The sequence below is a fragment of the Protobothrops mucrosquamatus genome, unplaced genomic scaffold (assembly GCF_001527695.2).
Source record: "Protobothrops mucrosquamatus isolate PMUCROS unplaced genomic scaffold, P.Mucros_1.0 scaffold2004, whole genome shotgun sequence".
NCBI classification, from domain to species: Eukaryota; Metazoa; Chordata; class Lepidosauria; order Squamata; family Viperidae; genus Protobothrops; species Protobothrops mucrosquamatus.
Genome location: NW_015388118.1, coordinates 145,769 through 173,364, shown reverse-complemented (window position 1 = coordinate 173,364; position 27,596 = coordinate 145,769). Strand labels below are relative to the sequence as shown.

Genomic DNA, 27,596 nt, shown 5'->3' with positions numbered 1-27,596 from the left:
TCCCACTGAGAAGGCCCTCCCCCTGGGAGTCGCCAGCCGGCACTGTCTGGCTGACGGCACCCTGAGGAGACCCACCCTGTGGGAGCGTACCGGCCGATGGGGGGTAATCTGCGGCAGAAGGCGGTCTCGGAGATATCCAGGTCCGATGCCATGGAGCGCTTTGAAGGTGATAACCAACACCTTGAAGCGCACCCGGAAATTTCATCTTGCTGAAATACATGTGTTTTTTTAAATTGGATCAGAAAGAAATTAGCCTCTGTACCATTGAACCAGAGATGGCTCATATTGCCTTTCAAAAGGACTGTTTCTCTCAACACTGTCCATCTTTACCTTAGAATATCCACGATTCTGTCCCTCTTCCATAAATAGATATATTTATGTTAGCTGCTCAGAGTTACCGCTCAGAGTTGCCTGAACCACAAGATGGGCAGCAAATAAATTGGATAAATAAATAAATTAGTGTTAGTCCACTATTTATTAACTGTTCTTGATGTCATCGTTGTATGGAGCTGCTTGCTGTAGAAGCATTGGAGCTTTACCCAGAGAAGAGCAGATTATTTACACTAAGGAATGGTGTAAAAGCACTACCATTGTGTGGGAATGGGCCTGATGAAGATAGAGAAAGTATAGAAGGAACATTGAAATGCTTTCCTATGCGAGACTGTTCCATATCATGTCCACCTTGTTCAAACTTGGGGACTACAATCCAACAATGGCATGATATTTTAGAATTTTTAATTTATTATTGTATCTTTAAATGCTAACATTCAGCTCCTTTCTGAGTTTTCCTTTTATCTTTTGAAGACAACTGTGATGAAAAAAGTGATGTACTACAATATGCGAATCAAGAGTGTTCACAGACAACTGAATGAGGAGCTTGAAAAGCTAAATGAAAGAAAGAACAAACTACAGAAATTGCCAGAAGATCGTCTTAAACATTTCAGCTGCTATGTGAAACATGTAAGAAACCCGGCCACCACCAAAGTAAATTCTGGCAGAATTCTATTGTTTGAATCCTACCATTGAAGTTTCACATACCTGCCCACAATCTGTTGTTATACTTTCAATAATTCCAAGTAGGAGAGTGTTTCTCTCAGAAGTAATGGCAGCAATTCAGTAGTGAGCCTTTCTTCATTAAAAAGCTTGATAGAACGCAGGCTTTGCAGTCCAGAACGTTCCAGGTTCAATCTCAGTCTGAAAATTTCAGAGCTTAGGATGAGATTAGGATCATGCTGGCCCATCTGGCCTTTTGTATGGCTGTGAAGTCCTTGTTATGTGATAGGTCTGGTGCTCCGAGTGTATTAAGGGTCCCATTTCTTGGCTATATCTTTGGCAATAGTTTTACTTAGCAACCATATATATTGATTTTATTTTATTTTTTATTATGTTTTTATGATGTAGCCTGCCCAGAGTCACAAGATGGACGGCTATAGAAATCAAATAAATAAATACAAAAGACATTATTTTATAGACCAATCCAGTCTCATGACTTGAAGTATTTAATCAAAACAATACTAATAATAATCACAGGCACTTAGGAAGGACTCGATAAGTGACAAAAATGCCAAGTCCAGTCCAAACATCTGGCTGACTTGAGTGACAAATAATACTAATAATACTTAATAATAAATGCTGCCCAGAGTCGCCTCATAAGGAAGATAGGCAGTATAAAAAATTAATAAATAATAAAAGCATACATGATATGTGAGCAAATTACTAAGTCTTCCTGATTTAATATTGAACTCCAAATAAAATCCATCGGAATAGAATTTGGGGTGTTTCTGAAACATACTTGGTCTTTGTAGTTGTTCAGTAAATCAGTACATCTTAATATTGATATACCATGTCTTTAAAACAAAATTCAAATTTGTTTTGGCAAATTATTTTTTCCCAAAAAAAGTATCCATATGGAGCCCCAACACAGAGTAAATACCACAGTATAAAAGGGAAAGGGAGATTAATTCTTTCCTTCCCATGCTTGCTATTTGCTAATTGGCCTCACTACTCTCATTGCCTATTGCTCTTAAAAATCCAGTTTGTTTTTTGGGAAACAAATACTTGGAATAGGCATTTTTGCATGGAAAGTGTATCTGAAGGAAAAGATTCTCTTTCTGTGTCATTCTCTCCCTCCCTCCCTCATCTGCATCACAATCTACATGACCTTACATGACTATTTTTTGGGGAAAAAATAAGTGATGGATATTAGATATAGTTTCTAGAATGTGTGCCTATTGGATAATTTTACTCTAAATAGTATTTTTCTTCTTCATTGTGGAATAACATCATTATTTGTATTTTCTTATTTATGCAGTGATATGCAGCAAAACACCTGTACTGGTTCTTGTCCTATTTTTGCACATTATTTTATTTATATAATTTTGGGCTTTAGCTTTTCATTAAATGTTCACAACCTTCATAAATTTCAGTCAAACTAGTGCATTTGTTTTGCTTTCTGTCTTGAAACAGCTAGAACGCGAATTAATGGAACTTCAAGCAAGTGGTAGAATACAAGCTAGTAAAGTTTCTTCAAGCTGGAACTTTGAATATGAAAAATCAGATGGGGATGTTGAGAGTCCAGATGAGACCTCAGAGGAATCCAGTCTGGAGCAACTATTTCTACTTAAATTAGATGCTCTCAAAAGAAGAATAAATTTCTGGAACAAGAAACTGCAGGAGTATGTACATCTTGTGAAAGGTGCAAGGGCTGCTGTTTGAACAGGTTTGGGACTTGAAGACACTGAATTCATTGCTTGAGATAAGATCCACTTTGGGCTTGTGGGTTGCATGCTGGTCCTCAAGTTCCTTCAAACTTACATGTCCTCTGGAAGAGGCAAGTAAGATGCTCTGCTGCGTTTATGTCATTAGGAAATACTATTTTATTTTATTGTGAAAGAATTTGCAGCAAGGAGAGAAGTTTTCAGGAAATCTATAAAGTAGGACTTGAGGACTTGAAAGGCTATCTCTGTGTAAATAAAGTATAAAGCAGAACTTTAGGACTTGAAAGCTCATGTCTGTATAAATTCAGTACTGAATATTCGTCTTCTTCTTGTGCTATATCCATTATCGGACATTGGTGATCATGTTGGCGATCCTGTTTTTATCAGCAGCCGCACGAAAAAGTGCTGCTGAGTTTTGTCCAAACCAGTCCCTTAGATTTTGAAGTCACGATGTTCTTCTTCTGCCTGGACCTTGTTTGCGTTCAATCTTTCCCTGGAGGATTAAATGGAGTATGCCGTATTTTTCTGGGTGTCACATCACATGTCCGAAATATTCTAATTTTTGTTTTTTAATTGTTTTGATGATTTCCCTTGGCTTTCCCAGGCGGCTTATCACCTCCTCATTTCTGATCTTGTCAACCCAGCTTATACGTAACAGCCGCCTGTAAATCCACATTTCAAATGCTTCTAGTCTCTTCAGGTGGCCTTCTGTCAGAGACCAACTCTCTACTCCATAGAGCAGGATAGAAAAAATATAGCATCTGAATGTACTGAATATACAGAACATAAATGAGAAAGTTTAATTACAGTACTTTTTAAAACAATACTCAGTATTTAGATTTAATTAAACAAAATTCTTTCATCAGTTTAAAAAGTCCTAATTGGAAGGATAGTAGGGATTTTTTTTTTAGATTAATGATTTTCATGTTGATATTTTTACATTCATAGATGTCAGGGGTCCTCTAAAGAAAAAAACATTGCTTCTTTTGCCTTTTCTGAAATAGTTTCAGTTGGGACATTAATGTGCATGATGAAAGCACATCTGTATTTATCTGAAAGGAAAGTGGATATTTCCCCAAATAATTCTCCTTTATAATGGGAGGACTATCTTCCATTAGCTGAAAAATGGAAGGTTGGATAATTTCAGGGATGCATGAATAGCCTAAAATTCAGGATCACATTTCTTTCAGGTACAAGGATACATTAATTCTAGCTGGGAGTAACATTTAACTTTGACAAATTCTGGATTTCTTTAACTAACACTATCCTTAACCTAACATTAAAAAAGAGACCTTGTGCTTATTCTTTTATGTAATAGTGGTAAATATTATTCTTTTATTATAGCAACTTTATACATGCAATGGAGTGCAGGTACAGTTTTGGTTCTTGCAGAGCACTTGATAGAATTTGAATACTGGTTGCGTTTCCATTGTATCTGTTTAAATTAAATAAGATAGATAAAGTATGTTTTAGTAGGGGAAAGTTGGAAAATCAGGGAAAAAAAAATCATTAGGACCGTCCTTGGCTCTGAGGTCCTGCATATTTATACAGCTTGCTAAGCAGTTCTTTAGATCATTGCCCTTTTCTGTACTTTGCCATTCACTGTGAATCTTCAGCTATGGTGTATCCTGTGTTTTATATTGCAGAATTGAAACTATTTATCAAGTGGAAGTCAAGAAGAAGAAGAAAACCAGCAATTTGGCAGTACAGTTTTTGCTTACTGAACTGGAATCTGTGGGAAACACACGATTTGAAGAGGGCTCACCAAATGATGTTTGGTACAGTTGTTTTGCAGTGTTCTAAAATTTTAATCTTCAATCTTGCAGTGTTCTAATGGCTCCAAGTAAGCACCAGGAGTAGAAGGGGTTGAGGCCAGTGGTTGTGGAGCATATCTGCATGCATTCATGATATATCTAGATGCTATTGCCTGTCTAAAAACAGGGAAACTGACACCAAGTCAATCTCGGCAATAAGATGTAATAGCTCAGTGGCTTGTAAAATACAACTTTCTATGTTCCATATTACAGTCTTGGCAGTTGGGACATCATAACAACCTATAATTTAAGGAAACTGAATATTTTGCATAGAAAACAGAAGGGAAGAAAGCTACACAAGATTAAGGAAAACAAACATGGTTAATGCAGATTTAGCCATTCTGCTAACTCTATCACCTTTTACACCGATTCATCCATTGTGGGAATCAAAGTGTCCTTCCATTTTTACATTTGTGAGCTTTTGAGTCAGATGAATAACAGAATAACCGAGTTGGAAGGGACCTTGGAGGTCTTCTTGTCCAACCCCCTGCTCAGGCAGGAGGTCCTATACATTTCGGACAAATGGCTGTCCAATCTCGTCTTAAAAACTTCCAGTGTTGGAGCATTCACAACTTCTGGAGGCAAGTTGTTCCATTGATCACACGAAGTATTATTACCGCTTTATAAAACCCTAGTAAGACCACACCTAGAATACTGCAGCCAATTTTGGTCACCATATCACAAAAAAGATGTTGAGAGTTTGGAAAAAATTCAGAGAAGAGCAGCTAAGATGACCAAAGGCCTGGAGATTAAAACATACAAAGAACGGCTACAGGACTTGGGTTTGGCTAGTCTAAAGAAAAGAAGAAATAGGGGAGACATGATAGCGGTGTTCCAGTATCTGAGGGGCTGCCACAAGGCAGAGGGGGCCAGGTTGTTCACCAAAGCACCAGATGGAAGGACAAGAAACAATGGTTGGAAACTGATCAAAGAGAGAAGCAACCTGGAATTAAGGAGAAACTTCCTGACAATGAGGACAATCAACCAGTGGAACAGCTTACCCCCAGAAATCGTGGGCGCTCCATCACTGGAGATTTTTAAGAAGAGACTAGACATTCACCTGTCTGAGACGGTGTAGGTTCTGCTTGAGCAGGGGGCTGGACTAGAAGACCTCCAAAGTCCCTTCCAGCTCTATTCTATTCTAGTCTATTCTAACTGTCAGGAAATGTTGTCCTAACAGTCAGGAAATAAGATTAAGAAATACTCTTGGTCAATCAAAAAGTAAATAAGGCATGAACAGGTGTAGAAGATTTGGCAGAGCCTAGGGATAGTGTCAAAAATGGGATCAGCCTAGAACACCGGTGTCAAACTTGCCATGTGACGTGTTGCGACGTGTCGCAACTTTATTTGCTTTGCCGGAGCTGAGGTGGGTGGCCTCCGCATAATGCAACCAGCCCACAGGCCGGCAGTTTGACACCCCTGGCCTAGAGTCTCTACATAGCTATAAGCATACTAAGTCCAACCCACTATGAATTCCCATGACCCTTATCTAACGTCTAGCTAACCATTAGTTGAGAATATTTCTCTGCGTAGGCATAAGCAATATAACTGTTTAATTGGAACTTCACATGTGATCCTGGTCTTTTGCACCTGACAACTACCCTAAATATCATTTTGGGGTAAAAAGCAGGATATAAATCTCCTCTTCCTTGAACCCTGTATGCCACTTGATCTAGCTTTCAGTTCATCCTTGCTTTGCCACCTAGATAGCACTTTCGAGAGATTCAGATATTGTTAATCATAGACTTACTTATAACATGTGGGAAAAGACTGATTTCTACAAGAAAAGGGAAAGCCCCACTCATAAGGAAACAGAAAATAATATGCAGCCTTATAAAATATGCATTGTATAGCAAACCCCTCCAAAATTTAATAAAGCAATAAGTTACATTCTACTATACTGTACTATACTCCTTTACAGCACCCCACATAGACATCACATTGCGAGCACTACTTCAGTCTGTGCTTGGAACACCTACTGTACAGCTAGTCTTTGACTTACAGTATAAGCACAATGGAGATTGGAATTTCCATCATAAGTCAGTGCAGTTATAAGTAACATTGCCTAGTTTTGGTAATGAAATGTCTGCAAGAAAACAACCAAACCCAGAGAGCATAAAGACTTATCATTTTGAACAGACCTGATTTTATAACCGTTTTTACCATGGTTGTTAAGTGAATCACATACTTGTTAAGCAAACTCAGCTTCCCCAATTGATTTTGCTTGACAGAAGCTGGTGGGGAAAGTTGCATATTGCAATCATATGCCTACAAAATGTTGCAACTATCATAAATGCAAATGTCAAGTGCCGGAATTGTGATCATGTGACCATGGGGGTGGTGCAAGAGTCATTGTTAACTTGAAGGATGGTTCATAACTCAATTTTCCGAGGCTATCATGATTCCAAACTATTATAAAGTGAACAGTTGTAAGTTGAGGAGTACCTTGTATATAATACAGGTAGATAAGCTATATAAAAAAAGATTCCAAGAAGTAATTTACTTCAGATAATATGTATGGCAATAATTACTAGGTTATTTCATTCAAAGGAAAGCAAATTTTTCTCAGAAAACTGGGACAGAAAAAGTATATATAGTAGAATATCTCAGGTTCAGTCTCCAGCATCTTCAGTCAAGCATGCCAAGATCACTTTTCAACTCTGAAGGTTGATCATTGTAATCAGTATTAATGAACTAATGGTCTGACTTGCTGGAAGGGAGCTTTCATTGTTATGTTCTGTGCTCAAATCTATTACATTCAAAATAAAGGAATATAAATTTAGTGTAAGGTGATAATAAAGTTTGAAAGCAAATTAAATGTAAATTTCAGCTGCTTTCTCATCATCTCACAGATATTATTTTTTCAGGAAAATATTGAGGAATCTTCCTGCTGTTTTTGTCTGAAAACAACAGTAATTATCTTCAAAATTGAGAAATTGTCTTAGATTTTATTGTAATGTAATTAATGGAGGGAGAGGTTTTTAAAATTTTGTCTAATGTATTTGGGTGGGGTATTTTTCTATTGACTAATTATAGTGATTCATGTCCTCTCTTAACCACAGGTTTAATTCATGCTATGAATTAATTTTATCCCGATTTTGTGCCTGGGACTTCAAAGCATATGGCATCACTGCATTGAAAGTAAATAGTGTCACTAGGGTGCACAATCGGATTTTGAGGCTGAATTTTGAAGAGAAATTCCAAAACTTCTTGGATAAAGAAGAGTTAAATGAGTCCATGTGAGTTGATTTTTTAAAAAAATTAATCAAAAAAAGATAATTAATTGACTTTGGTTCTTTGTGCTTTTATTGAGTGTGTTTTCTGCGTAATAAAACCTATCTATCTGAAAAATGAATTTAGATTGCAGTGGACCTACTGTAAGGATGCATTCAACCCAATCAATATTATTATATGTGAGAGAAGGAATATATTGTGATTTTATGAATTATGTGGTTATTTTAGGAGTCTTATATGGGGCTTGAAATGTAGATGGTTTTTATTTATCTGGTCACCCAGTAATCTGCTTCATATTGATATTTATGCACATTATGAGCTGGAATAGGAATTTGTGTAAGAAAAGGGGTGCAAATCCTACAGGCTGGAGGCTAAAACATATGAAGAACGATTGCAGGAATTGGGTATGTCTAGTCTAGGGAAAAGAAGAACTAGGGGTGACATGATAGTAGTGTTCCAATATTTGAGAGGCTACCTAAAAGAAGAGGGATTCAACCTGTTTTCAAAAACACCAGAAGGTAAGACAAGAAACAATGGATGGAAACTTAATCAAAGAGAAAAGTAACCTACAACTAAGGAGAAATGTCCTAACAGTGAGAACAATTAACCAGTGGAATGACTTGCCTTCAGAAATTGTGGGTGCTTCATCACTGGAGGCTTTTAAAAAATGACCATAGACAGCCAGTCTTGAATAGTCTAGGACCGGGGTAGGCAACCTTGGCTCTTTTATGACTCGTGGACTTCAACTCGCAGAATTCCTGAGCCAGCTATCTTCAAAGAAAAACAAAGTCCAGTTGCCTCATGAAAAAGCATCTTTGGGATAACTATGACCTGGATGACTGAGAATCTCCATAAATGTCCTAAAAGCAGGGCTTTTTTTGTCATAGAACGCCCAGAATGGAGTTCCAGCACCTTTTTTGGATGGAACCTTGTAGGGTAGGCAAGGCGGGTTGTATGACATGTGTGAGTTCTGGCACCTTTTTTTTTTTTTCAAAAAAAGCACTGCCTAAAAGTATAGTAACACAATTAAACATTTCAAACTTCTGCTCTTAATTTTCCTTTATGATTCAAAAAGCTAGCTGCTCCTTTCTCCCTCCTCCAAACTTTAATTACAGCACAGCTTAGGAATGTTGATACCTTTTCCTGCCTTGCCAAATGTATTATTGTCAATCCTTCTTAATCCATTATTTTCCAGTTTTCTAGCATTAAAACCTGTTTTTTGTTCTGCCACCATTTTACCAATCCTGTACTCTCATTTCTGCCCCTCTGCAAATTTCTTCTTGGTCTTCAGCTGCCTTAGGTTTCTTCCCAGTTTCTTCTTCTCCCTGCCTGTGGATCATCTACTTTCTTGCTCTTCTAATCATTGGTTCCTCTGGCCCACTCCCATTTGCCTGAACAGGTGGTTTAGGTGTTGGGAGAGACTGTGTGGGGTGGCAAAGTGGAATTTCCCAGTACCTTTTTGTTGAGTCCAAGACAAATATTGGCTCCACCTAGGAGAGATGTGAGGATGATGGCTTTATCAATACTTATTAGCTAAGGTAATACCATTATGCCTTTTTTGTGGATCAGTAACTTGGAGCAAACAAGTTATCATTTGTAGGAAGCCTTGGTATAAGACTGGATAATAAATTAGGTGAACCTTGATCTTTTCTAGCAGAATAACTGTGAGTCAAGGATTCGATTATTATGTCCCTTACTGTTCAAAAAATTGTTTTTAAAATGTGTTTTTTGGTTTCTCTTCCTGTCTCCCCTTTTCCCTTCAGAAACTTCAAGAAGATATTGGAGTACCTCTTCTATGTATCTCCCCCTGAAATACCCTTGAAAAAAAAGCAATTAATACAAATTATGGAAGAAGGTTTTCAGGACGCAAAAACAGTAAGTAGAAGTTCCAAAACACAATTCTCTTTTTTTTCCTGTCTGTATCTTCCTATTAGGGAGCATTTTATACAAAAATTATCTGAATAATCAAATGCATTATGTAACAGTGCAGATAAGATACTGATTAAGGATGAATTGGTACTTCCTTTATTAAAAAGAAACAAAATACCTTCCTATAGGGAAAGAATAGAAACGTTATTGAATAATAACATTGTTCCAACATGCTTCATAACTTGCTTTGCCACCTCTAGGCAAAGTGTTGTTTTATATTGGGTAACATTCACATTATTTATGAAATGATACAGTCTTAAGGAGGTTTGTGCCATACCACACATTCTTGAAGATTTTTATATTATTTACATTTAAAACAATTATGCCTCTAGGAAATCCCAGTTGTTGCATTAAAAAAAGCAGATTTTTATAGTCTGAATAAATTATACAATTTCCTGTTTTACATATTTCTTTTATGATAATTAAAGAAATACATAAAACTAATCATGCAACCAAACTATTCTATTTTCCTCCGTATGCAACTACAGATACTCCTTGACTTACAACAGGTCACTTAATAACCATTCAACATTTTGATGCCCCCCCCAAAAGCTACTTATGACCTAATTCTGGAATTGCTATAGCTATACGTGCACACACAGACATACATATCACAATCACATGACCACATTTTGGATTGCTTGACAACTAGTTCACCTTTACAGCCTGTTGCAGTACTTAGAAGGTTTTTGGCTGATTTCCTACCTTTTTAGCCAGTTTTCAGCAAAAAAAACCACCCAGAGGAGTGCATTGATTTGCTTAACAGTTGCTGCGGTCACTTAACACTTAACCAAGATCCCTTGCAACTCTTATTGTTCTGCATCTCAGCGCCATAATAGCTAGAAATCTGTTCCTTAAAAAAGAGAGAAAAATAAAGGAAGTTAATTGTTAATCAGTAGTAAATCTTTTTCAGTTTTAATGTAGAAGTGTTACAAACAGAAAGATCACACTCTGTAATCTAACATCTGTCCTTCTGTTTTGCTTGCTTATCTGTTCCACATGCTCACAATGCTTGTTAATTTTAAAACTATTGATTAAATATTTGGAAAGCTCTGTGTGAGGCGGTGACGCTCAAATTGGTTGGTTGTTGGGTTTTTTTTGTTTGTTTGTTTTATTTTGTTATTTTAGGAAAACGAAGTCCTTTTACTCTCAAACAGTCTAAATATCTGTGAACATCCAAGAATTGAAAATCTACAAAAACAATCCCGAAGTAAAGGAGATTTTGAGGAGTCAATCAGATATGGTAATCTCTAAGATGTTGCTGTATGGATTTAAACATAGTTTTAACAATGATTTGTTTAAATTAAATAAATAAAAGCATCCAAAACTCAGTAGAGATTCAGTTAATTAGTACAAGCAGTGTGCAAATTTTGATACTGGTGGAGTGCCTAGTGGTGCATTATTTACACTGCCTGGAGTTGTACAAAATAAAGATGGGGTATGAATTTAGTAATAAATGAATCGTATAGGAAAAGTCCCATTGATCGTGTCATAGATGTCTATATCGCACAGTGTCAGTCTAGATGCATTTTAGAAGTTACAGAATTGACTTTTTCCAGTGTCGTTTCTCAGTAATAAGTATTGAGAGCACCTTGTGCTCAGTACCGCTAGTCTTAGCTTAAATATGCCAATTAGAACCAAAACGTCTGTTGCTAAGCAATGTGTCACACTTAGTGACAGCAGTTCAGGCATTCCCAGTTCTTGTTATTAAGCTAATGACCAGGATCATTAAGGGAAAACCACACATGATCACAACTTCCAATTTACTGCTGGCTTCCCCATTGACTTTGTTTATGGGATGCTGGGAGGGAAAGTCGCACGTTTATGTGATCACAGAATGCAGCGATGATCAGAAAACTAGACCAGTTATTGAGCATCTGGATCACATGACTGCAGGGGCACTGCGATGGCTGGAACTTGGAGGATTAGTCATGAGTACCACTTGTTCAGTGCCATTACTAGTTCAAATATTTGCTGAATGAGTAGTTGTTCCCGAGGATTTCTGTATAGTAGCCATTGGTCCTCCCTGAACTATTCAGTCAGCTTTTAGCACCATCCAAATTGGCTGCCATTAACATGACTGCTGGAGAGAAACCCACAGTTTAACTATGTAAAACTAGTATTTCTCTGTGAATCCTAAATCTCCCTGCATTTAGTTTCAGTGAATGACCTCAAATTCTCATAGGGAAAGAGGATTTAGCAAGGTGAGTACACATTTATGGCCTCATGTTTTCCAACTGACTCTGTTCTTTTGAAAGTCTATATTGATGATTTGTATCCAAGTTAGAAATGTAAGTTGTGGTTGTTCTGGAAACACTGGATATTGTTTTGAATAGCTTACCATTTCACATAATAATGCTAAAATATATGTTAACGTTTTGACTGAAGTAGGAAGTAGGAAGCTTTTAAAACACTTTTAAGTGTTTTGATGTGTTCCATTTCACTTGTTTGGAACTTTCCAATAGATCGAGTTTATAAATAAGACCTTTTATTCATTTCTCAGGAAAACTTATAATTGCCAAAGTCTTTCTTGGGCATAGTGCTGGAGCCATTGATACAGATCCAGTCACCCCAGCCAGCTATCCTGGGATCGATAGTGTATACAAGCCTCGCAGATCATCTCAAAACAGCCCTCATACATCCAACAACAGGATTGTGGAACCAGACAAAGCCAAATGTGAGTTAGTGGCTGCAGCTGAAGTTCCATCTATACAGCTTCTTCAAGATGTTTTGGTATTGAAAATTAATAATAAGCATGATTGATTTATATGTGCAGGTATATAAAGATTTAGAAATTATTCTTATTTGTAAGTTGGAGAACTTAGCATTGTACAACAATTTCTAGGACATTTCTGTTCTTTTCAAAGTAGATAAGTGTCCCTCACTTTACCCATTTCTACACCTTGTGATTAAAGATTAATTTTTAAAAGAATATGAAGACAACCCTGCATATTTCCCAAAAGATTTGAAAAGATCTCTTCCTCCCTAAGAAGAAAGTACAGCATGAATAACCACCAGGTGGCAATCTAATCACACATATGCATACTAAATTCTAATGAAGACCCCAAAAGGCATTTAAAATATATTTTCAGCCCAGTCTTCATGGTCCTGCAATTTGGTCACAGTTACTTAGTCAGGATAAACAGTCCTAAGAGTGGCTTACTGTTGGCTGCATTTAAGAAAACAGATGGAAATAGTTCACCAGGATTTTTTTCACATATTGGTTCTGTCATGGCAGAGCAATTTCATGTTTTATTCTGGCAGTAAACATCAAGAACCAAGCACCAAGAATCCTACATATTGAAATTTTAGAAGCATTTTTGTATGGCGAGCTTCAAAATTTTGAAACAACTTCTGTAGTTTGGCATGCATCTCAATGTACTCTGTTTCTTAATTTTACCTGTATGTTATTAATTACTATGTATTTTATAATTTTATAAAATTATATATTATATATTACATATTATATATAAAATATATATATTGTATATATTTTACCCACATGTCGTTGATTTTTAGACCCAGTTTGGTCTAGTGGTTAAGACCCCAGGCAACAAACCAGGAGGCCATGAGTTCAAGTCCAGCCTTAGCTATGAAAGCTAGCTGGGTGACCTTGAGCCAGTCGTTCTCTCAGCCTAACTCACCTCACAGGCTTGTTGTTGTGGAGAAAATAGGAAGAAGAAGGAGCATTACAGATGTTCTCTGCCTTGAGTTGTGTATAAAAGTAATAAAGGCGGGATATAAAAATAAAATAAATAAATTACACCTCCCAGCTAGAAGTTTTCATCTAGGGATTCTCTGAATTCTAATAAAAATATCCCCATTAACCTCTTCTAAGTTACATTGTCTGTATAAAAGTAAAAACAAACAAGAGAACCATATTGTGTCCTTTTTCTTAGCTTCTGAAACATGTTCTTCTGTGGAATACAAAAATTGTGACTGTAGCCTCCGACAGTGCGAATGGTTTGTGTTTGATCATGAGCTTGTTTTGCCAGAGTACGTCATTGAATTTGAGTACGTCACACAGGTATGGAGTGTCCATTAGCTATCAGTTCACTAATTATCATTTCATTTATAGAATTAATTAGATTAAGTTGCCATATACAAAGCTCCATTTTTTCCAACTGTTTATCCATCAGTCTTCCCCCAAATAAATCTGGTTTCAATTGCATATTAATCTTTAAAATCTGTGTTATTATATATAATGGTGTGCAACATTTTCACATCAACCAAGCAAATAAAAAATATTTTCTGTTTTTTTTTGTGCAGGTCAAAGTAGAGGCTTTGTTCTCCTCACCCAGCAATGTGATTGGGGAGGATGGAAGGCGAAATTCAGCAGGCTTTGTGTTTTCTCGGGATCTCCAACATGATGATGAAGTGTTAAGCATGGAGCCAGTAATTAAGCCCAAGCCCAAAATTATTTGCTTGGATGAAAAAACTGTGATGGCAATCTCAAAGGCCAACATTTATAGTCAGATTGTTGTGAGTAGCTTTTTTCATCTGCCTTGTTACAGAGTGAAAATTAGATTCTGCCTTTCCCCACCACTGAGTCAAAGTTTATCCAGTGCCCTGAATTGAAAGAAAAGCATATAGTACTGACATTAAATTTACTGCCCCTGTTGCTACTGGTTATCTTGGCTATATTGCTTCTGTTTCTAATCGCTGCCAATCACCTGATTTCCTTCCAAGGTAGTAGATGGGAAAGGCTAATGCTTTTGCATTTTGAGATGTCTTTGAAAGGAATATGGAGAAAATACTACTATAACAATGGTAAACAAAGGAACTTAAGTCTGTCTCATTGATGGACTGGGGATAAAATATAGGAAATATGGAGATTTCACAAAATAAATATGTTCGGATCATGTTTAGATGAAAGGGGGAAAAGGTCTCACAAGAAAACAGTCTAATAGATTAATCTAATTTCCTTCAATACTGCCTGCCTCTGCTGAGCCCATAAGATCTGGCATAATAGGTATGTTTGGATTCCTTCCAAGAAACAATGTTCCTAATGGCATCCAAAGAGTACAATTTCTCTGCTGCAGTATGCCCTCCTTACAGAACATCATTCTCCCTGAGGTCTGGATAACCCTGACTTCTGTCTTCCACAAGGGCCTAAAGACCTGGCCTTTTCCCTAAGCATTGAACTGGATGATGGAATGAACTCATGTAGAGTGCAAAACCCCTGTTCAGCATATGTGTTGGTTGGTTTGTTGCCATCTATTATTTTTACTTCGTTATTTTGTTTTTATGCTCTGATAGTATACTAGATAGCATTATATTTTTAAATTCCTGGTTTTATTGTTTCTTCAAATTGTAAATTGCCCAGAGTCATTCTTACAAATTGGACAGCCCTATCAATCAATCAAAACATTACAGTAACAGCAGTGGAGATATTTTTCAACAGCATGATATGAGTTGTGTAGTTCTGATTGTTTTCAAACAACATGGCTCTGAAAGCTTTGCACAACACTCAACCATCATCCCTTAAATACTAAAAGATCAATAAACAATTCCTGTTTTCCTGCTAATATAGGTTCTGAATCTACATGGAAACCGGCTTACCAAACTCCGAGATATCTCCAGACTCACTGGACTTCGCAAGCTTATTATCAGTTTTAATGAATTTACTTGTTTAGATGATGTTTACCACTTGGTAAGAAAAATACTTTTTTTCATAAAAAAATTTAAGGCTTGGGTAAATGCCCTTCTCTATTCTGGAGGACAAAATTATGGGGTGGGAGGGTGGGGGAGTTCAGTATTTCGGGGGAGGTGAAATGGGGATGAAAAGATAGCAGCAGCACCAAGGAATGTTTTTTGCTTATCTTTCCCCAAAATTCTTCTATGGATAAAACAGCAACATGTATTTGCAAGTGACTTTTGGTGAAGGAAAATTGCTTTTATTGAGTATGAGTCTGGAATATGCACCCAAACTGGAAGATGGATATTATGTTTGATTCAAGTATATTACTTGAACCAAACACCATATCCTTGTCCTAATTATCTACAATATAACATCAAGCCTGTTATTCCAAATCCCTCTGACTCCTTAATCCATTATTTCCAAAATCCATTCTTTTGCTGCATAATCACCCCAAAATTATATATTTTAAAAATGTTGTTCAGGAGAGATTATGTTGGCTCGGATCCAGCAACAATTCCCCTCACAAAAATCTGTCTTCCTTGCCAGCAAAAGTCAACACGTTGTCAGCTTACCATGTTGCTTACAGGAAGTATCAAGAATCCAGTCATTCCTGAAAGCAAGAGCCAGTTTGGTGTAGTGATTAAAGCATCAGGCTAGAAACTGGGAGATTGTGAGTTCTAGTCCAGCAGTAGGCATGAAGCCAGGTGAATGACCTTGGGGCAGTCATTCTCTGCCCTAGGAGGGAGTCAATAGCAAATCACTTCTAAAAAACCTTGCAAAAATCTACAGGAATTAGTCCAGGCATTTACTAGCAATAAAAAGAAAAACTGTCTTGGACACACCCCCCCCACCCTACCAATCTTCCTAAATGCAGTGTGTTCCGTTTATTCCAATGTCCACTTTAAATATATTTTCTTCTAATTTATACCCATTGTTTCTAGAATAACTTGCCTTATATTTTATGACCATCCTTCACATACTTAAAGATAGCTCTTGGGTCTCCTGGCAGTCTTCTCTTCTTAAGACTAAATATGCTTCATTCCACATTTTCCTCCAGTCTCTTAATTAAATAAATAACTAGTTATGAATTGCTGGTAAAGTAAGATAGCTAATTTACAAAATTATTTGCTATCCATCTGCATATGCCAACCATTTTATCATACACGGAAATACATTATATGCAAACAACATTCCTCTTTTATTCCTATAGCAGAAATAGCAGGAAAAGTGGATAAAAATCATAATAGAGATGGGTTAAAAGAAACATTGGGAAGGAAAGAAAAGTGAAGTATGTCTGAGAGAAGAGGTAACAGGAAGAAAGGGAAATAAAAGATATGAAAGTTGTGTTTGTTCATGACAAAAAAAATGAATTTTAACATCGCCTTTAAATACTGCTTTATAGCCCAACCTGGAATATTTTGATGCCAGCCATAACCATGTCATAACTCTTGAAGGCATTAGAGGATTAAACAAGCTGAAGTATTTGGACTTGAGCTGGAATCAGCTGAAAAAGTCAGCAGAAGAAATTGGCGTTTTACGTAAACATACATCAATGTTGCTCAGTTTGGATATCAGGCATAATCCATGGCATAAGGTACATTTCAGTCAGCTGCAGTTGTTACTGCATTACATGTAAGTCTGCTTTAATCAGAGTTTATTTATTGGATTTCATGGCCACTCAATTCCCAAAAGACCGAGTTGCTTACAATATTTAAAATAATAATAATTTGAAGAAAAGTGACCATATAGACAAGACACATAACACTCCCCCCCCCCAAAAAAAAAAAATGACCAAGGCTCCACAAACCCTAACTTCAAGTCTGGGAAAAGAGCCAGGTCATAAGAAACTTCAGGAAAAATTGAAGGATTAGAGCAGGGGTCTTCAAACTTGGCCCTTTTATGACTTGTGAACTTCAACTCCCAGAACTCCTCAGCCAAGCACGCTGGTTGAGGAATTCTGGGAGTTAAAGTCCACAAGTCATAAAAGGGCAAAGTTTGAAGATCCCTGGATTAGAGCCACATGTATCTCTGGATGGGAGGTATGTGCTATTCCAAAGGATAGGGGCTGTAGCTGTAAACAGAAAGTTGCTTCCTTGGTGCATGACAAGGTAACATCTTCACATTGTCATGAATGCAATCATTTCTGGGACTACTGCCTATTACTCCTTCTAGAACAGGGGTGTCAAACTGCCGGCCTGCGGGCCGGACGCGTCATGAGGAAACCGCACCCATCCCATTGCCGGCAATGGGGAAAAAGTTCCGATACGTTGCACGACATCACATGATGTTGCGAGTTTGACATGTCTGTTCTAGAAGAACAGGTGTCTTAAAAAGTCTTCTACAATTGGAAACGTTCAATGCATGGCCACAAAGTAGAGGATTTGCACTTCAGCAATCATGGCAATCAGTAGCACTTTAAAAGAAGTTTATGTTGGTCCAATTTCTCATGTTATCAGTTTCCATCATAAAATGCAGCTTTGAGCAGATTACAGGACCCATGCAGAACTTTGTCCCTTGGCTGGTAATTTTAAGTTGCACAATTTTTGTCCTATTTAAAATAATGAAAGACTAAAATAGGTGTATCAAGCCTATACCAATGAATGTTTCAGCTCCATCCATTTCTGAAGACTGAAGAATTTTAAATGTGTGGTTCCAGAAGTGATATTTCTAATAAAAATGCCGAAGAGGCATTCAAAGTAATGTGACATAGAATTAAGTTAGAACTGGAATCTGAAATCAAAATAATATTGTTTTGAAACAATGACGTTAATAGAGGAAGGCTGTTTGAAAAAATTGTGGTGTAAGCAGGCCAGAGAGCGGTAGGGAGACCGAAGGGAAAAGAAGCAAGCTGTGGAAGTAGTCTGAAACTGATTACTCCAGGTAGAGGTGGTCATTGAGTAGTTTGAAATTAGAACAGCAGCATCCCATTCCCTGTTTTTCTTCTCCCAAAGCCAGCCTCTATGCGCCTGAGTGTGATTGGTCAGTTGAGAGCTCTGAGGCACCTTGATGGAATTTTGATTACTGGGGAAGAGGCAGCAGCTGCTATTCAATATATAGCAGACTCCAAAATCACCGAGGTTTGATGGTTCTTTGTTTCTTAAAATGATAATTGTACATTGATTACAACATTATAGGCAGATTGAAATGTAGTTTTAAGTATTATCATTGTTACTGTTATTTTTAAAAATGCAAGATTTTTTATGACATCTTGGAAAACCTAATATAATATGCCTTGAGCTTTATTAACTGGAGTAGCACTTAACTGACATATTTTTCTCAGTATTATTTGAAAGAATACGTTGGAATCGCTCATGCTATAATTCTCTTGCTGACTCAGAGTTACTTTACACTTCAACACTGTGTAATTGTTTTTTTAGGAATATTATACTTTATGGACCTTTAAGATATTTTTGGAGTCAAATATTCACAAAATAACAAACCATTTCAGAAAATTATTCCCTTTTAGTGTCTGTACATAGGACCACCATTTGTACTCTCAAAACTGAGATACGTAATTAGAAAGCAGCAAAAGTCCTTTGAGATAAAGGGGGAAGAGAAATTACTGAATTGTGTAATCTTGTAATTGAAATGTGCAACATATGCTTTTATTTTAATGTACCATTTAATCTGTCTTTATTCTCCAGATGTCTCTGGTAGAGTATTCTCGGACAGATCAGGAGAAGCTGCATGTCCTTAGTATCTTGCCGTATGCCAAAATCTTGAGTCAGATAAGCAATAACAAAGTGGATATATTTCAGAACAACTGGCATTCTAGTGTAAGGGATGTGGAGGGAAAGTGGGAACTCCACTACACAATACTTCCTTTTGTTAATATTCCACTCCCTCCTACTTCTTTCTCCCAATTTCTATTAGGTGGAATAATTTTACATTCACACTATTATCTTTTGGCTGGATGCCACATGTTTTGCTCTTACTATATAAATACTTACTACATTTGCTTTTTTACTTGTAATTTTACTTCTTTGTGTAATACACCTATGTCCCACACTTCTTCCCTCCCAAAAACTCTAGCCAAGTGCACATGTGTTATCCATTTTTATTCTCATAATAGCCTTCTGAGGTAAATTAGGCTTAAAAAAAATGGACTAATCCAGGGTCTTCCTCAGCCAATGTCCAATAGCTCAATGATTATATTACATTGGCTGATTCTTGCTCTGCTATCCTCTAACTTCTTGGAAAAGCAGGGAAACATTGGTGCCAAAAATAGGATGTGTGGGAGAGGAAAGGAACTAATGAAGAAGGCAGACTGAGACAGAATAGCTGCAGTGGAGGCTGGCTAGTTAATGATTAGAGAGAAGGGGATATGCCATACCATCCAACATTCCCAAAGCACTTCCCACCCCAGTCCCCCTTATATTATAGTTGGTGTTATAGTTGATTAATGTTTGTTACAGAGAGAGTTGTGTGTGGCTCTTTTCCCCCAGATTACTGTGTTAGATCTGGATAGCCAGCATCTCTGCAAAATCAGTGGGTTAGAACAATTAGAGAATTTGCGATGGGCATCATTCAGCAACAATAATCTCACTAAAGTAGAAGGTTTAGATCGTTGCCTTAATCTGGAGGAACTCACATTAGATGGAAACTGCATTGTAAATCTTGAAGGTAATATATTTCTGTTTTTAATTCTGTACAGCTGTACTTTGGGGATAAGCATAAACTAGACTTTGCTTCTAGATGGCTTTTACCTGAAAACTTACACAGCTGTCATTTATGTCAATGTTTCCATTTCTCCAAAAGACAGCTCTAGTCCTGGTCTGTGCATTTTTTATTTGTACTATATGTTATCTTTCTTTGGGGATGGAGGTGGGGATGGCATTTTATGCATTCTATAATCGGTGTCATTTTGAAAAGTGGTATCCAACTACTTAAACTAGTGTGAAATGTAGCAATCCATTAGACAGTTTATTTTATGCATTTTCCTTCACATGAAACTTGAGTAGGCTCCCACTCTTCTTATTTGGAGCTTGCCAGTATGATAAATCATATTAACCTGGAGCAAGGAACAAATACCTCACAGGTTTTATATGCAGGACACAGAATCCTTTCAGGGACTGCACAAAGATTATGAATTTTCTTCCCACTAGAACAGCATTAAGGACTTTCATTCAACATTTAAAGCTCTTGAGTGGAATGTAGGGATTATCTGCAAAAGGGGGTATAAGGAGCATGAAATAGTGTTTAAAAGTATAGCAAATTAAAATTAAACTGTTAAATTGTAAGGCATATATACTTATAATGATTACCATCCTGTCACACCTTTTTTGATTTGCATACTCTAACTAAGAAACATTTAAGAAAAAAAAGGATCTGGTCTCTCATACACCTGATTTCCCATGAATATGTATTCATCTCCCAAATAGAGAAGGAGGAAAAGGTAGAGAGAGTGGAGGGATCTGTTAGTAATGGGCAAATGTAGCTGAGATAATGGAGTTAATTAGAAGGTGGTTTGCTTATAGTTCATAAATCACAGATTAGGCTTGCAATTCTTGTGGTTCACATATTACAGAATTTCCACTGGGTTGCAATATTTTTGCCTTATTTTGTCTGGCATTTTGGCATCAGGAAGATATTTTTTAATACATAGGCAACTTGGACACAAATATATCCTGTAAATAAAAGTAGATTATAAGCATTTGTTTGGGGTATTAATTAGAGAAGATGAGCTGAAGCTGTAGACCAACATGATTCCTTGTCTATCTGTTCCCTACCTGCTGTGATGCTGTTCTCTTGCTGTTTCCTATCTGTTCAGAGAAGGTCTGTTCTTTTCCAGGTATTTCAAAACTCTCCAAACTCATGCGACTGAGTGCCAACAATAATCATCTCACCAGCCTGGAGAGAAATGTCTTCGATAATCTGTCGCACCTCCATTACCTCTCTCTTGAAAACAACCGTATCACATCATTAGGAGGTTTACAAAAGGCCTATGCACTCATTGAACTCTACATAAGCAACAACTACGTGTCTTCAAACCAAGAAATATATCAGTTAAAGGTAACATTTGTGTGTTAAAGTGAAGATGTTGAACTTTTACCTGTGAACAAAAATCTTACTAAGGTAAGCTTATTCTTATCTGGCATCCTACAAATGCAGTAAAATGCAAAATTAGGAATGAAGAATTAGGAAAATATAGCCTTAATTCATCTAAGAGTGCATTAGAGTACGGAAGGCTGATACTGCCTAAAATGGAGCTGTGAACTAAAGAAAATAAAGTCTTGTGAGTTGAGTAGTTATTTAACAAATAACAATTCATTATATATGACGTTAATATAGCATACTTGCTTCAAAGTCCAAAGCCACTCTAATCTAATACTTATTGAGATACAAGGAGGCTTTTTTTTTCTTTTCCATCCACTTTTTCCCTTAATATTTTTCCTTTTGCATTTTTTACCTATAAACCAAGAAGAAGAAAAATAGAAGACATCAATTCCAGTTCTCTATAAAGGTGTGTTGGCAAAATATTTGGATACAACAGTTCCAAATTTTTTCCCAATATACTTCAGTAGTCATTTCTTAATCTTTTTTAATTATTATCAAAGCACTAATAGTGGATGGCTGCAATGATTTCCATTGTAATAAAAATATGGTATTAAACCAGATCTGTAGAGAAAGTATTCTCATCAGAATTCAATGTTTTTGCTAGCAATGGAGATTGTTCCCTAAGTAAACAGCTTTGTTCTGTGTAAATGCCAAGGAAATATTAACCATTTCTACTAAAAACAAAATTTCCTTAAAACATTTTGAGGCATAACATATATAAGAATTCCAAATAAACTCTTCCATATAAATTCTTTTATCATAAACAGTAATTCTTATTACATTTTATGTTTTATAATCCACCTCAAAACCATTATCGTAGGATTCTCCCTTTTCTTTAATTGCACATTTAATTTTGAGTTAATTTATTTGCTTCCTAGGGGCTAAATAGTCTGGCTATACTAGATTTTTATGGAAATCTGATTGTTTGGAAGCAAGAAAATTACCGCCTTTTTGTCATTTTTCATATTCCTTCTCTGAAAGCCTTGGATGGCGTTGCTGTGGTAAGTTTCAAATGCCTAGTTTATAAGGGAAAGACAAAGGGGAGAATGAGGAGAGAGAGAGAGAGAGAGAGAGAGAGAGAGAGAGAGAGAGAGAGAGAGAGAGAGAGAGAGAGAGAGAGAGAGAGAGAGAGAGAGAGAGAGAGAGAGAGACACATGAATGAATGAATGTATGTATGTATGTATATATACTGGAAAACACAGTATAGAATAGTGTGTATGTATATATACTGGAAAAAACAGTATAGAATAGTAAATTGAACGGAATGGGAATGGGATGCTTAAGAAGTGCTCATAGAATAGTAAATTGAACGGAATGGGAATGGGATGCTTAAGAAGTGCTCATAGAATAGTAAATTGAACGGAATGGGAATGGGATGCTTAAGAAGTGCTCATGGTAAAATAAGATGAGATAAGAGTCACGAGTGAATAAATGCTGAATAAAGCTGGTTTCAATACAAAAATGAATAACCACAATGAAGAAAGTACAGTATGTTGAGGTGGTACAATCAAATAAAATGAGCATGATTGAATTGCATAATGAACAAATGAAGGAATACTGAGTAGGTCCACAGGAGGAGGAAGACCAAGAAAAAATGGTTGAATGGAGTTGTTGAAATTCTGAAAAAAAGACAGGGGAGAAGTTTACAGAAGACAAATCAGCATATGACTGATTATATGAATGTAAATGGAAGTCCAAACAGACAAAAACCGTGGAGAATTATGTGAGTCATGTTCATCTCAAGTTTTGAAGAACATCTCCTTAACTCCATTATTCAGATCATTAATAAAAACCTTGAACAGCACAAAGCCCAAGACAGAGAGCCTAGTGGCATGGTATCCCAATAAATATTTCCCTCCACCTGAAGGGAAGCCATTAATCATCATTCCTCGGGGTAGTAATTAATACTACATATATTTTCAACTTACATTTTTAAATGCCGTTAATATAGGAAGCAACTGAAGTAGAAAATGCAAAAGATCAGTTTGGTGGCAAACTTAATGCTGATATGGTGGCAGAAAGACTGGGCCATTCAAACTTCAGCAAAATGCAAGAATTAAACTGGACAGCCTCTATGATCAGGTGAATTCTTTCAGATATTAAAGTGGAAATAGCTGTATGGTGATTTATCTTTCTGTACCATCAGTTCCTATTTTATATTAATTTGATGTTTAATTATTGCATTTGTAACCTGCTCTCCTACAGGAAACTAAGGAAGCATAGGTGATTCTCTTTTCTTCCTAACACCTTTTTAACCTGTGAGGTAGATTAGACTGAGAAATAGGGGCATGTCTCAGTCATATATTAAGATGGGGCTGAGATGTGAACTGAGTTTCAAAAACACCTTACTGCTAATACTTATTAAAAATTATTTGTGCAACAGTTTCTGAAAGTTCCCAGGAAAACATTTCCATTAATCAGTTGCTCTAGGTCAGGGGTAGACAACCTTGGCTCTTTTATGACTCATGGACTTCAACTCCCAGAATTCCTGAGCCAGCCTTGCTTCAAGTCACGCTGGCTGAGGAATTCTGGGAGTTGAAGTCCACAAATCATAAAAGGGCCAAGTTTGAAGAACCCTGATTTAATAGATGTATGGACATAGAAAGCTGCTCTGTGACATACAGCATCAGTTCCTTGGTCCATCTAACTTAGTGTTCTTGCCACCAAAGGTTGGAAACCTATGGAAAATCTTTTCCCATTCATGTAGTTGTGCGGATGTGGAATTGGGTAATCAGAACTATAGGGATCTTTAGGAAATACTGTACTTCAAAGCAAAATTAATCATTTTCTTGCTATGCATTGGAAATCTATTTCCTGACAGTTAGAACAATTAATCAGTTGAATGTCTTGCCTTCAGAAGTTATGGATACTCCAACACTGGAGGTTTTTAAGAAGAGATTGGGAAACCGTTAGCCTGAAATGGTATAGGGTTTCCTGCTTGAGCAGGAGGTTGGACTAGAAGACTTCCAAGGTCCCTTCCAACTCTATTATTCTGTTTCCTATTTAAAAATTGCCACCCACATCCTACTTCAGAAAGAGAAGAAATTATCATAGATGCTCAGAATACAGGCTTTGCATGAAGGAGATTCTAAAATCTCCAGATGTGCAACAGTACTAATGTGATCTGCTTGGGACCTTCAGCATTCCTATCAATCAAGTTAGACAATACTAGATTGGATAAGCAAATAACTGCAATGGCAGAAGGTGTTTCCTATAATCCTAGAGCATTAGATCTACAAAGAAGGAAATTAAAAGTTTATACTGTACATGTGTTCCTCTAAAGTCTGCATCAGAAAAAGCATCATGTTTAATTTACCACCTCTTTCCCCTAAATGCCCTTTTTGTCTGACTCAGAATGGTGGATCTTGTGCCAGCAGACCAGTTTAAAAATATCACTAGTGTGAATTTACAGAACAATAATCTTACCTCTTTCAGTGGTTTGATCTTCCTACCCAATGTTAAGGTGAGTTTCCTATCATGTGTAATAGATATTCTTACAGTACTGATCCTGAAATATGTTAGGGCTACTTCATACTACTGTCACAATGATTATTTTTTCATATAGCTTATTTATTACCTCATTTATTGATTTTAGCAATATTGCCTATCAAAAATATTTACAATTAAATGATACAAAAATACTGGGAATACATGGAAATATTCACAGTATTTGTTTCAGGTTTCCTCTAGAGAGAAGGGAGAGGACACTGCAGATAGATTCAGGAACAAGCCCTTGTCTGAATTGTCAGTATGCATGCACCATCCATTCAATTATATGTAAAATGTTTTTATCCCAGCTATGAGAGACGTCCTCTAGATGTGCATGAACTTAATATCACTAAACTGTGTCAGAGCATGCACAGTCTTATTGCACTAGGTAACCCAGGAGTAAACATAATAAACAGTGGTCTATATTAAATGGTGGTTTATCTTACACTGTCTACAATACCATATACCAGGAACAATATACAGTACATATACGTGTTAATACAGAAGTCTCCAACACACAGCAGTTACAGCAAGAAACAGAAGAGAGAGCACACATCTGTGGAGCCTTCCCTTTTATACAAAGCTCTTAAAGAGATACAGATCCAGCTGTCTCTTAAAGGGACATAGACCCTGCTGAGTCATTCCCATCATTACATCATACATTTTACATTACATCAGCTGGTTAGCTTCTAAATCATTACCTTGACACTTCTCCCATTTAAAGCTAAACAGTTGTTAACCCAAATGCTTGGTGTTTCTTTCACTACTGGCAATCTTTGGAAGGCTTTTACTTGAGCAGATTGTTTATAATCATAGAATTGAGAATTGTCATCAGTTTCTTTCTCTACATCACTAGACAGACAGACAAACAGACAGACAGATAACATTACTAGACAAATAATGACCCCTTTGGGTCATTATTTCAGAGATATTTCCTTACCAGATTTTTTAATGCCTTCAACAGTGGCAGAGTTTCTAAGGTACTTTAAAAGTTCTTAAAAATTCAGAGATATTCAGAAATGTTTCTGTCTTGAAACTAACCCTGGTTGAACTGTATAGCACAGTCAAACATCAGAAGCTGATCACAGGAAATGTTTTGTGACATTTTATATTAAGTCATAAAATGCTTTTTTTTCTCTAACATCTAAACCAGATTGAGAAATTTCAAACTGAACTCTAAACATCACAGTGATTGCCTTCAGAAGTTGTGGGTGCTCCATCACTGGAGGCTTTTAAGAAGAGACTGAACAGCCAGTCTGGAATGGTCTAGGGTCTCCTGCTTGTGGAGGGGGTTGGACTAGAAGACCTCCAAGGTCCCTTCCAACTCTGTTATTCTGTTATCAAGTGACTTCTAATTCCTAAAAATCTGCATCTGTTAAATTTTAACATCCTTATTCCTCTCAGAGCCACTATTGGTATATTCATTATTAGCATTTTAAAGATTTTGACCAAGTTATATATATATGAAAATGTCATATTTGGGGCATTCCTTTTTTTTCAAAGTTCAACTTGCTGAAATTCCAACATTAAAGAGGAAATGCAAAATATTCTGATAATATAGATAAAATAGTCTTTCTAAAATTATAAATGTAAGAAAAATGGATTGTTGGTAGGATATTGTAGAAAAGACATTTACAGTGGGATATGTTTATGCAAAAACTACAAAGTGATAGTTTGATAAAACTTTTATTGAGATCAACCAAAATGGCACAAAAGAAGATATAATCTTCTCATGTTCTGCATAACTGTCTCACTCATTATTTTACTAAAGATATTAAAAAAAAATAAACGAAGACTGTCTCTGAAAATTGGGTCAGTTCAAGCTGTTCCTTCTAGAAAGTGTAGTGTATGAGTTATTTTGCCTAAAACACCAGAATGCCCAACTAGAAAAATTTTCTAGGTAGCAAGAATATTAAACTTCTACTGCTGTGTGATATATACATTGGAAAACGAAATTGAAAAAATAAATACAATATAGTCTTATTATTGATTCCCTGAACTACAAACAGGCCATAGATATGCACAATTAATTTTATTGATTTTCTATCCTTCTATAGTGAAAATAGAGTGCTTTAATTTTGAGTTCTCAAGTGAACTCCCCTACCAGCAGCATTCACAGGACCATCCCTTATTCTCTTCAGCAATAAAACTCTCCAATCACTTAACTAGTCCTTGAGGGTTTGTAGAAAAGGAGATGTGATAGTCCAAACTCTGTATGATGGAGATACATTAGTACAACCTGATTTTATCTGTTACACAGACACTCTGGTAGGAGTGTGTTTGTGTCATTTCTGTCATTATAAAGCATAATACTGATCATCCTGAGGTGGATTCTAAAACTAAATTCTATAAAGATTGTAAAGGGTTTTGTTATCTGAACATTAAAACTATCGGGTTTCCCAAGGCAGTAATAAACTAGGCTAAAACTCCCAAAGAAATTTAAGACACAATGGCTAAGAACTACATCTTTATTCTAATTTTAGAACAATAGACATTATAAATAATTAGCAGTCACTAAAGGAGCTCAAGGCTGGTAGAGAATTCGTATACCCACCTATATCAACTGAGTGTTCTCTTTTCCCATATCTTCCCTTGTGTAATGAAATTGTTGCATTTTCTCACACATGCTAGTTAGTTACTTTTGCATGTTTTTATTTGTGCTAGGAGGATCCTTTGCCCTCTCTCCCTGGCATGCTTTAAATGAGGTAGAATCAA

At 36.5% G+C, this 27,596-nt stretch overlaps 1 protein-coding gene across 1 annotated transcript in view; it reads left to right on the top strand.

Annotated features, from left to right (window-relative positions):
* The window catches only part of LRRC9 (leucine rich repeat containing 9), a 60,210-nt gene that overhangs the window by 14,349 nt on the left and 18,265 nt on the right, over positions 1-27,596 (top strand). Inside the window, exons 8-25 of the mRNA XM_015823814.1 lie at positions 805-960; positions 2,467-2,675; positions 4,364-4,495; positions 7,594-7,770; positions 9,529-9,640; positions 10,823-10,937; positions 12,198-12,371; positions 13,594-13,721; positions 13,964-14,176; positions 15,228-15,347; positions 16,738-16,929; positions 18,287-18,412; positions 18,980-19,111; positions 19,781-19,958; positions 21,127-21,347; positions 22,271-22,393; positions 23,344-23,474; positions 24,747-24,855. Of these exons, the coding sequence (XP_015679300.1) occupies positions 805-960; positions 2,467-2,675; positions 4,364-4,495; positions 7,594-7,770; positions 9,529-9,640; positions 10,823-10,937; positions 12,198-12,371; positions 13,594-13,721; positions 13,964-14,176; positions 15,228-15,347; positions 16,738-16,929; positions 18,287-18,412; positions 18,980-19,111; positions 19,781-19,958; positions 21,127-21,347; positions 22,271-22,393; positions 23,344-23,474; positions 24,747-24,855 (2,748 nt within the window). The remainder of the gene's footprint in view (positions 1-804; positions 961-2,466; positions 2,676-4,363; positions 4,496-7,593; positions 7,771-9,528; positions 9,641-10,822; positions 10,938-12,197; positions 12,372-13,593; positions 13,722-13,963; positions 14,177-15,227; positions 15,348-16,737; positions 16,930-18,286; positions 18,413-18,979; positions 19,112-19,780; positions 19,959-21,126; positions 21,348-22,270; positions 22,394-23,343; positions 23,475-24,746; positions 24,856-27,596) is intronic.